At 32.0% G+C, this 12,634-nt stretch overlaps 1 protein-coding gene across 1 annotated transcript; it reads left to right on the top strand.

Annotated features, from left to right (window-relative positions):
* Positions 1–4,457: 4,457 nt before the first annotated feature.
* On the top strand, positions 4,458–9,129 carry CSN3 (casein kappa). Its single transcript, XM_016207082.2, has 3 exons — positions 4,458–4,511; positions 7,465–7,494; positions 8,671–9,129. The coding sequence occupies exons 1-3, from the start codon at positions 4,458–4,460 to the stop codon at positions 9,127–9,129; spliced, it is 543 nt and encodes a 180-aa protein (XP_016062568.2).
* Positions 9,130–12,634: the final 3,505 nt, after the last annotated feature.

Here is a 12,634-nt window from a genome sequence, read left to right as displayed (position 1 = left end):
TGAATTAAATAAAGACTTGCCCAGCCGGTATGACTCAGTAGTTGAGCGTTGACCTATGCACCAGGAGGTCCAGGTTCTATTCCTGGTCAGGGTACATACCCAGGTTCAATCCCCAGCAGGAGGCGTGCAGGAGGCAACCAATCAATGTGGATGTGGATATGTCTATCTCTCTCCCTTTCCTTTCCTCTCTCTCTACAAACAATAAAAACATATTTTTTTTAAAAAAGACTCAACTGAAAATCAATATCATTCTATGACTTTACATCAATGACAGTACCATGTAGAATAAAACACCTTCATAGTTAAGAAATTGACAAAATCATAATCTTCCAACTATCACTTAATCACCACAACCAAAGGAAAATGGTGTGACTAAACAATCCAAATAGAATGATGGTCTTGTTACTTGAACAGCTCTCGTTTTAGCAGTTTTGAAACTGACATTTTTCTCTGAACAGCAAAAGCCAACTATTCTGAGAAATAGAAAATCTTAGCTTACTCTGTACAAACTGGATAAACATTCTAGGGTTCTGAACATTGTTCCTAAGTTTCTAAGACATGAAATACTTCTAAGAAAAAGAGAGGAATGTAAAAATAACCATAATGCTGATGTTATTTCTTGTTTGTATTCTGGCAGTCCTATATGGATTCCTGTAAACACCTCAATCACACCAGGACTTCACAGCTAAATTGAAGCCACAGTCAACATTTTTCCCAGAGAAATGCAAGCAAAAGAAAATATTCTTTCCTGAGTTATTAGGCAAATTATTTGGTTAACTGTATTTTACCAAAATAGCCCCTATATTGGTAGTATTTCAGAAATAGCTGTCATTTAAACAGAACAATTACCCCCAATTTAATAATTTAATTTTGTACATCCAGAATGGTTCACCTATATTATTGAAATTTAAAAATCTGAAAACAACTCTGATTCATAAAACGTTAAAAATCAGCAAGTTGATTGCTTATATATTAAATACTTATACCATGAACTTACTTAAGAATACATGTTACAGCTCAAATGCTAATGACTTCCTACTTTATATTGATTAAAATATTTTATATTTGGATTTAACTTGTAAGAAATTGCACTTGGGTGTGTAAGAGATGGTAACTTTTCTAATTTTAAAAAATTAATAGTTGTAATTGTAGGAGGAAAAAGTCCAACCACAGCTCATAATATATGTCAGGTTTCCTGATATCCAGGTCCTTAAGCTAAAAAGAAGTATTTAAAATATGAAAGTGTTGTGGCTAGCTATTTTGCATTTTAACAATCATTTTAAATTCAAATACATGGGATTAGTTGGTTAAGAATGCAATTAATATTTTTTAAAATGCTTCTATATATCTTCGTAAAACAAAAAAAGTAATTCTTTAAAAAGTGTGAATAGTCTCTTTTCAAGCTTTATGAATGGCAACTTTATTTCCCCCTTTCCATTTCATTAAGTAAGATTGACCCAAAGATAACCCAGCTGTCATCAAATCTTTCCTTTTTGTCTTCTTCCTATTGGGTAAAACATAGGAGGAAAATAAATCACATGATATAAGGCACTATAACACCCTTTAATTAGCCTTCCCATTATTTACCTTGAGTCTTCTCTACAGCTGAGAAGCCAGTTCAACCTACTGCCAAGCAAGACCCAACAAGCACAAGGAAAGGTAACTATATTGAAACATCAGTAGAGATGATTCCTTTTCATACTAGGTAGTAATAACACTACCAAAGTTATTTTAAAAGTATACATTTTCTTCCTTTGAGCTTTAAATTGTTAAACTTGAATACATATTGACATCATTTTGAGATTGGTATCTAACCTAAACCTTAGATTTTGTATGATGTTATAATCAAATTTATTTTGAATTTTACTTTGGGTTAAAGTCAAGGTTTGATACTGGCTAAACTACTGAACATGATGTAAATTCTAAAAAAAAAAAAAAAGGTGCTCAAGACAATGAACCTATCTCTACACACAAATATAGAGGACTAACTTCTCAGGAAGATGGGTGTGTTATAATAATTCACATGGGTCCTTTAATTAATTTCTAATTTTATTTCTATCCAAGTGTCATCATAAGCTTGTTATAACTATTGTTTTAAAACATGCCTTTCATATCCTAATGAAAGCTTAATAAGTCCACTGTTTCACAATAAGGCAAATTTAAGTACTCATAAGTTTAAGTAGGTGATAACTTACATATGATCTTATTGCTCTGATTTCTGTTTATGCTAAAAAGGGAAGAATTACTGTCATTTTACAGAATGTTTGTGTGTGTGTTATAATTTTGTGTGAATTGAAAAAGAGTCTGTAATTCATCATGGAAATATTGTTTATTCTATAATCTTAAAAGTTAAGTGGTGATTGATTATATTACAGTATTGTTGTCTATATTTACTATCCTCTTACAATCATCAAACTTGGTAAGTGACTAGATCTTAATTATTCTAAGCATAAAAAATGATAATTATGGGATTTCTAAGGGTGCTAATTACTACTAAAATGTCAATCATATATCATATCAAGGTGTTGTACACCTTAAATTTACACAATGTTATATGTCAAATATATATATATATATATACTTAATCCTTACCCAAGGATATTTTTCCATTTCTTTTCAGAGAGAATAGGAGGGAGGGAAGGAAGGAGGGAGGGAGAGAGGGAAGGAGGGAGGGAGAGAGGGAAGGAGGGAGGGAGGGAGGGAGGGAGGGAGGGAGGGAGGGAGGGAGGGAGGGAGGGAGGGAGGGAGGGAGGGAGGGAGAGGAACATTGATGTGAGAGAGACACATCAACTGGTTGCCTCCTGCACACACCCCGACTGGGGCCATAGATGGAGCCTTCAACTGAGGTACGTGCCCTTGGCCAGAATCAAACCTGGGACCCTTCAGTCCCAGGGCCAATGTTCTAACCACTGAGCAAAACCAGCCAGGGCTCAAATGTATATTAATTGGAAAAAAGTTAATTGGCAAGTGAGGATTTAATAAGAAACTCCATCAATCTCAATGAAACTTGAGTTTGATACAGTTGTTCAAATTTGATTTCGCAAGAGTTTTTTTCCATCCAATGATATCCTATCAGCAGTTTTGAAGTCAGTTTAGTAAACAGCCTTCCTAATCATTACTAACTAAGAAACTGAGGCAAATGGAGTCTGATATGCTTCCCTTTCCCTAGCCTGGAGTTTAACTCTGTGACCTTGCTTTGTAAAACTCAGTTTGTAGGACTCAAGTCAATTTTACTATGACAATATCAATAGCTGCAAAAATATATAGATAGTGTTTATTTCACAAATACAATATGTACTTAAACATTAAAAGTTGAAAGTGTTGCATGTATCTTTCTGAAAATGATTTATTTAAAAAGAATTATATAGGAAGGTGTGACAACCCCTATACTCCTTTAGAAAGAGAAGGCTAATTTATTTCTTTCAACATTTCAGTCAAAGCCACTATAATTGCCATATCTATATTTCTCATCAAAATGATAAAGCTAATCAGGTCATTTACGATTACTGAAAAAGCAGGTTATAAAATAAGCAATTTCAGAATACCCTCTCTCCCCTCCATTTTACATAATCTTGTTAGATCGATCATTAAATTATAGAATTTTAGAAATCACTTAGTTTAAACCTTCATTTTGTAGGTAAGAAAGGTAAGGCCCAGGCAAGGGAAATTACTTAGCCAAAGTTACACAAGTAGACAGAGAGCCTGAGAGAGGACTCGGTCCTCTAAAGGAATGTATAGTCACATTAGTCTTTAATTCAAAACCACCCAACTGGTTTTTGTTGTTTAAAAAGCCACGCCTAACTCTTTAACCTGACATATAAGGTCTGTCCCTTTTCTGCCCTAAACTTTCTTCCTAACTTTATCTTTTTCTTCTCATAAAACACTTCATTCAAAATACCCATGGATATTCCCAAGGTTTTCCCCTCTACTTGATAAATTTCCCCCCCTATTATATTAATCTCTGCATGGACAAGTCCCACCTATATGCTATCTCCTACACAAATAATTTGTTGATTTCTTGATGGAAAGCATGCCTGTAGAAAACCACTTTTGTGGCATTTTCATTTTCTTTCCTCTTACACTGATTTGTGTATGGTCCGACTCTCTCCCTAAAATTGATGCTACCTGTTGACAAGACCAAGTCACCCTGATAAACTCAACACTTGACATGCTGCCTTTTTTCTAGTAGGTTCTTTGTACATGGTAAATAAATAGATGATTAAACTTGTAATGATACTTTCAGTAATACAGCCAAAAATTAAAGTTAAAGTTATAAATGTTATGCTCCAAGTTTGTTTGTTCTAAAGCTTTTGATAAAATAGATTTTCCACATTGGCTAAATCTACCCATCAATCTGCTTTTATTTCCTTATGTAAAATTGTTCAAAATCATTCCTAAATTATAAGTAACAGATCCTTTTAATTTAATACTTTTAATTTCTATTTTTAGGTGTAATTATGAAAAGTTTTTTCCTAGTTGTGAATATCCTGGCATTAACCCTGCCTTTCTTGGTAAGTTAATTCATCTAATCAATTTATATTAATACTTTAAGAAATTTTATTTAAAGGCTTTAATTATGTAAATTTCTAAATACAGGTATACTTTATAGAACAAAATAACTGCATAGTAGATATATTTTCTTAAAAGTAATTTATTTTTATATTTATTTTTATTATAAAATTAGTCATGTTCTTCTGAATGACCTTTAAGAAATCACACTTTATCATGTATAGAAAATCTTTAAAATTCCAATACAATAGAGAAAATACATTCTAAGAGGAAAAATAATACTAAAAATCTTTTTAAATTATAAAATGCTCTAAAAATAATTTATAAAGAAGAATACAGTCCATCCAGGCATGGCTCAGCAGTTGAGCATCCACCTGGGATCCAGGAGATTGCAGTCGATTCCCATTCATGGCACATGCCCGTGTTGCGGGCTCCATCCCCAGTCTAGGGCTTGCAGGAGGCAGCCGATCAATGACTCTCTCATCATTGATGTTTCTAGCTCTCTCTCCCTCTCCTTTCCTCTCTCTGAAATCAATAAAAATTTAAAAGAAGAAAGAAGAAGGAAGAAGAAGAAGAAAAAGAAGAAGAGGAGGAGGAGGAGGAGGAGGAGGAGGAGGACAGAAATCACAGTTCAGGATTGGACTCCAATGTTTTCAGGCACTAAATCCTTAGGAGATTAAAGTTTGTTCAAGCCTCTCTTTTTTTAATATATCTTTATTGATTTCAGAGAGAGGAAAGGAGATAGATGATGAGAGAGTCGTCACTGATCGGCTGCAAGCCTGCAACCCAGGCATGTGCACTGACCAGGAATCAAACCTGATCTCCTGGATTCTAGGTCCATGCTCAGCTGCTGAGTCACACCCACAGGGCTAGGTATTTTCTTGAATTACATGTTGTGTATTAAGGCTATTAGACCAAGAGAAAGGTTTGGGAGGGGTTAATTTTTTGTCCTGTTTTCATTGTTGTTTTGACTATTGCTCTGTTTTATTTTCATGCTTATTTGGTGATTCCAGGTACTTATTTGCCAACAGCAAGAACAGAAAGGCAAACATGAAATGATGTAATATGCTCGTCTCTTACATCATAAAATTTGGGAGGGCACTAGTCCTTGTTTCATAATTCATTTATTATTAAATTTAGACTTGCTTTTAAATCAATATCTCAAACAATTGTATTAGATAAGTCATAGGAGTCAAACTTTTAAAAATTTGAATTATGATGACTTTCACATCTATTTTCTTTCACTTATTCTTGAAACTCCATTTTTCTGTGGCCACTTACACATTTAGAATTTTGTTTTTCTCCTTAAGTGATAGGAATTAAAGTTTAAATAGAAAATGCTCCACAACTATCTGCCCTATAGCAACCTCTTCTTGATCTACTAGAGCCCACTCTAGCCCCCAAACACTCCTTCCATTTTCACAGAAGTTTCAAGCCCTACGGACTCAAAGAATGAAAAATGTATAGATTTTATTACTCAGTCTTATGAGTAGTCAAGATCATACAAATTAAAAGAGCAGCAAGATAGCATCTTTTACATGCTCATTTATTCCTGCTCTCCAAAATAAAAAGTTTAATATTTATACTAGCAATTATGTCATGAACTTCACAACTGTATATCCTATTGGTTGGCGTTAGAAGTTGGTACAACTTTTCTGTACAACAATTTGATAATTTCAATGAAGGAATTTTTGTTCCCATTCCCACCCCCACCCCCTCTAAAGTCACATTTTTTAGAAACTCTATTAAGGAATCAATAAAAAGTATTAAAAAGGCCACTGGTAGACAGATGGTATTAATCTCTCTAGTTTTATAGTAAAATATGTTTTGAAAGAAGCCTAATGATTAACAACAGAGTAAAAAATAAACATTGCATGACATAATCATTGGTCATCAATTTTTCAACCATAAATATGCAAGTATGGAAACTATGAGAAATACGGAAAAATATTGAAAAATTATACTCCTTCAAAAAAAAAAGATAATAAAACATATACCAGAAATACATAATATAGATTGACATTATATTAAAATGTTTAGATGATCAGAATTTCTAAGCATAGGCAAAGTTTCTATAATATTTATATTGCTATTTAAACTTTAAACTAGTAATTTAATACATTTAAAGGAAAACAAGTCTCTGTCTCAACACAATCTGAATTTTGTTATTTTTATCAAATTTCTGATTTTCTAAACCTACAACTTTCAAAAGGTTTCTACACTTTTTTTTATCCAAGGGATATGTGTGACAAGTCCTAAGCTAGAACTGCCATTTAAAAAATATTTTGTATTATTACTTCATCTCAAAGTTTATAAAACCTTTGTGAGTTTTTAAAGCCTTATATATACACATCTATGGAAATGGTTTTCTCATTCCTGATTTATTGTACACGTTGCAAACCAGATTAAGAAAAGTACTATTAAAACAAATGGAAGTTGATTTAAAATAATAGTATGTCTATAACAGTTATATATTGATTTTATGCTAGAGGCAATTGTTTTTAATCTATATAAAACTCATCAATCATCTTAGGAGAACAGAAACAGAAAATAAACTCAAAGCTCCTCTTGTTTTTAACAACATACATGTAATATATTATTCATATTTTTCATTTAAACAATTATCAAGTATATTTGTTGGCACAGAGTCCAATGATCATATTATTTTCAACGTTGAATATGTCTCCCTAGGTGATGATTTTTAAGACAGCTTAATCATGAGGTTCATTATTCTTATTTTAATTAGTAAATTGCTGTCACTTTTTGCGTGGTTCACAGACCTTATAGATTAAATAACCATGGAAAATGCTTTACAATATTTTACAATACTACAATAAAAAAGAAACCATGTTTTGTCTTTAATATAAAAGTTATTGTTAAAAGCATAAGAAATCTCAACCCTGCCTTGTTTTTTAAATACTTCTTATTTCTTATTATTTCTATGAACCTCACCAGGGTGCAGAGGTGGAAAACCAGGAACAAAGAGTAAGTTTACTTAATTATTTCTGGTAGAGGCATGAACTTCCAAATATAATATTTTGCAAAGTTCAATGATATTAAAATGCCTGTCTAAAAACTAAATAAATATTTAAATTCCATAAATAGTCTAATAATCATTGTAAAAATCTTCAGCAAACAATGATATGAATCGACCTCAATGTTCATTTGTAAATCTTGGTTTCATTTTATAGACTAAGTCATGTATTTTTTTATTTTCATGTATATTTAGCAACATAAGAAAACTCTCTCAGAATTTAACATTAAGAAAAAATGAAAACAAAAGCAGAATTTAATGTATTTCCTGCTTACTTTTTAAGGCTTTGGGAAAGATCCAGCTTTGAGCACCTTTGAATATTTTTCATGCACTCGTATTTACTTCCTCCTTCTGTTTCCCATGTATGTTTAAATGAATGTATTTAAATGTTCCCCTTCATGAGAAATGCTTGCTTGCAGTGTAATCTTGTTGATTTGTTTCTATTTATATGGAAAAACCTAAAGATATATTTTGATAACTACACATAATCAGTAGAACAGAGGCAAATAAAAATAGAAAATTGCCTAAATGATGTTTAATGGATAAAATTAACCTGAAAAAATGTTAAAGTATAAATCCAGGAATCCTTCTACATCATATTATTTTACTATTCTCTATAATTAGTTTAGGAAAAAGACAGATGAACCCTCAGCCTAAACTCTAGATAAATAAAATTTTTTAAAATGATGAATATATAGTGATACTACATATATACATACACACATATATATGAAAATATATATTTCTCTGTGTGTGGTATATTTGCGTATAGTATGTCGAAGCTCTCTAAGAGGTTTTTCAAGCTGTTATACTTATCATAATGCTTAACATTTACTGAGCACTTTTCATATATGTGAAGTTCTCGGCAATGTGGTTTACATTATGGATTACCTCATCTAACTTGTTTGAAATTAATATTATTTTTAACATTTGTTGGAAATTAAGAAGTAGAAGGAAAGTATACAAATCATACCTTGTGAAATAATAAATATGGTTGCTGGGTTCACAACTTTTAATATTGTACTTATTCAATGTTAAGTACTATAACATTTTTTAAAAATTCTGATTAAGATATCTCTACATTCTATCCTACAATAATACCATTCTGCATAATTTATTCTTTGCAGTGCTGTGAGACTGACGAAAGAGGCTTCAATCCCAACACAGTCAAATATATTCCAAGTCATTATGTGTGGAAGAGCTATCCTCACACTAAACCCAGTTACTACCAATATAGACCAGCTGTACCAATTAATAACCAATATGTGCCTTACCCATATCATGCAAAACCAGTTTCAGTTAGGCCACATGCCCAAATTCCTCAATTGCAAGTCCTGCCAAATCTCTACCCACTCACTGTGGTACATCACTCATGCCTACATCCATCACTTATTGCCAGTCCCCCAAAGAAAATTCAGGATAAAACAGACATCCCTACCGTCAATAACATTGCCGCTGTTGAGCCTACTCGCATTCCTACCAGTGAGCCAATAGCGAGCACTGTGCTTAGTGAAGAAGCTTCCTCAGAATTCATCACAAGCACGCCTGAGTCTATCACAGTCACACTTACTACACCCATCGCCTAAAAGCTAAGGAAGCATCAAAGACAACACAGGTAAATGAGCAAAAGAAAAAAATAAAGGCATGATTTATGGATTTATCAATATAGTCATAAAATCTAAATAGAAACAGATAAATTAAGTCTGTTATGAAAACAGGCAAAATGGGCTGATTATCACTTTAATTTGGTGGTGGTCATAGCATTGATGCACTACGTTCTGTTCCAATAAGAAATGAAAACTAATTTTATTTTACAAAATGAAGAAAATTTGGGGATTTTATTATCAAACATTTTTTTGATAGTTGGAACATTCCTAGAATCTATTAGTTTTATTTCATTACTATTCACACATAGTAGAGTAAAATGCTATCTTAAACTCGTGACTTTTCTTATTTCAAAAACAAATTTTCTTAGAACATTTATACAGGATCTGAGTTTAAATACATTTTAATTGTTTAACAGTATTCTTGCACACTCTAAGTTTTGTATGAATAAAGTAAAAGGAAATATGCTTCCCATGTATTCCTTTGTTTCAGATATCATTTGTGAAAGAATCCATGCTGTTAGGCAGCCCAAATTTCTCCTAAAATAAAATTATGAAAGAAACCTAATTCTTAACTTGAAAAGCATATACATATTAAAAGGATACTTTCATAAACTTAAATATGATGCAAAATGTTTCTATTTGTTACTTAAATCAATGGATAATGGAAGAGTCTAAAATAATTTGAAACTTAGGGGAAGAAGTTAAAATAAAGAAAAAGATTAATAAAATACGAAAGGACAAAAGAGTGTGAAATAATTTGGGGAGAAAGCTAAAAAATTTTGAGTCTTTGCAACAAATATCTTCGGTGCATCATAATCTATGCGTTTTATGATCTAAAATACAACAGTGATCTGTGATACAGTGGTAAGAGCATTAGATCAGAGAAGGCTGCTTCTGCAACCTGTGTGACTTTAGGCAAGTCATCAATCCCTCTAAACTTTCATTTTGTCAGAATCTGGTTACTATGAAATTTAAGTGAGACTGTATGTTGTACAAGAACTGTAAAAATTTATCAAACTGTAAAATGTAATGCATTAGAAAAGATAAAGTAAAATTAATAAATATTAAAATTTACTTATAGCCAATACCTCATGTCCTTACTGATTTCAGATAGTGGGGTTTATTTACTATGCCATCTATTTCCATATGGATTAATTTGAAGAAGAAAAAACTATTTTTTACTTAGATCAGCATATGTGTAAACTATATTATTTGATATTTAATAGCACATCTAGTAGAAAAAAGAAGATAAGCTGGTTAAGTTTTTGACGTGTTAAAATTTAGAAAACAAAATGAGAAAATTAGTGGAGACCAAGTGAAAGCAAGTAATTTAGCATGTAATTACGTATTTTATTGATCTAAAAATATGTTATTACATGATTATGGTTTTAATAATCATTATTTCTATGGTTATATTCATTCAAAACCAGCAAATCTAGATTTCTAAGTTAAAACCATTATATAATATCACTTATAAAATAAGTATGTAAAGGACAGTTTCCATCTGTAAATATTAGGTGAAAATTGTTTTCAGTTCACTATATGCCATGTTTAAATATTTAAATTTAATTGGATAAACTTGTATGAAAGCTAATTGAAATCTACATATCATGATAACTATTAACAGATTATCAACTAAATTCCTAAACTGTCATCATTTTTTTATAGGTCTTGTTGAAACCAATTCAAATTCTCCTTTGGCCACTTGTCTGTCTTCAGTCAAGAGAAGAATGTGATTTTCTCAGATTTGGCTCTTTCTCCCCTTACATTCTACTTTCATGGGACATTTAATTTTTTGGTTCTTGCACAATAAAGCCAAATGAATGCAACTGGGTCTCTTATTTGCCCAATGCCCACTGTGTAAATATAGCAACTTTTCTCCCCACCTCTGGGATCTGCAAGTCTAATAAGATTTAGAAAAACACTTTATTATTAGGTTGTACAAAACAACCTTATCTGAAAGTTCTCAAGTCTTCTAGAATGCAGTGATAAGTGATATAATAAGCATTTACATAGCACTTTAAAATGTATAAAACACTTTCACATACATCAACCTCTTAGTCTTCACCTATAACCTTTTGAAATAACTTGTTATTGAGTCTCATTTTGTCTATGTGAAAACAGCTTTAAAACAGTTAAACATAAGATAGTGAAATTTTATGGGCTTTAGATTTGAATAGAACTGGATTAAAGTTTTAACTCAACATTACCTAACTTTGTGACCTTGGATAATAAATAGAATGGAAACTAATACATATATATAATGCGGCAGGCCCTGTAACAAGGATTTTACAGGTATTGCTTTATTTATTCCATATAGTACTCTCTTAGAGAAGTACCATTGTTGGGCTCACATGTAAATGAGAAAACTGAAGCTCAAAAAAACTAAGTAATTCTTCCAACATCAAAAAGTTACTAAATGGTATAATTTACCTTTGAACTCTAGCAATTCAATCCACCAGGCTTTATTATCCTACTACTAGAACATACAACTTTTCATCTGAGACAGTAATTGGAGTCCCTATATAAACCGAGTGTTCAATAAATGTTCATCCCTTTATCCCTAAATTCCCTAAGTGACATTTCCAAGGACATTCATTGCCTGCAAGATAAAGTCAATTTTCATGATCTTGTTATCATTACCTTCCCACCTCATTTCTCCCTATCAGACCTTCAGAGGTTACACTCCAGCGATTCAAAGCCTCATATGGTGACTTTCGCTGCATCATCACCATCCCCAGCATTTTTCTGAAGCTGCTAAAGTCCTTGTTATGATTCATATCACATAATCAAAATTTGACTCCTCGGTTTAGATAACACATTCTTAAGAAACTTTACTGAAATTCCCAGATCCTGCCCCTGCCAGTTTTTCCCTGAGTACTCATCAAACTCTTATACTTGCCTGCCCACCTCTCCTGCTGGGCTTAAGCCTTTGTCCTTATAAACTATGCTCTTCTCATACTCTCTCCAAGATAAGGCCTAATACAGTGTAGAAGCTAAATAAATATTTGTTAAACAAACAAGTAAAGGAACAAATGGATTATTAATGACTGAAGTTGAAATACCCATTTAATAGAATTAAACCTAGGCTTTTCTTACAAAAATCCAGAATAACAATGTTGACCTTAGCAGTTTCTTAGTGATCATGAATCAAACTACCAAAGTTAGTAATATATTGTTAGGCCAATTTTAAACTCAAAAGAAAATTACTGCAAATCATATTATCAATCACAGCAATTTAAAAGTTTAAAGGGAGAATGTTTTTATAAATTTATCTCAGTTTTCAAGGAAAGAAAGCTAAATATCAACAGAATAATAAGCGAATTGCCAGATCAATATTATGTGTTATCTTAACTCTGGCACACTGTTTAGAAGATGATGGCCATGACATGTCGTCTTCCTAATCTTCTTAATGTGAGACACTGTCGGAGTGGCTAGATGCCCACAGTATTAGTCTAAAGGCTATAAACCTACAATCAAGACT

The sequence above is a fragment of the Miniopterus natalensis genome, chromosome 1 (assembly GCF_054644295.1).
Source record: "Miniopterus natalensis isolate mMinNat1 chromosome 1, mMinNat1.hap1, whole genome shotgun sequence".
Classification (NCBI taxonomy): domain Eukaryota; kingdom Metazoa; phylum Chordata; class Mammalia; order Chiroptera; family Miniopteridae; genus Miniopterus; species Miniopterus natalensis.
This window is presented reverse-complemented; position numbering and strand designations above follow the sequence as displayed.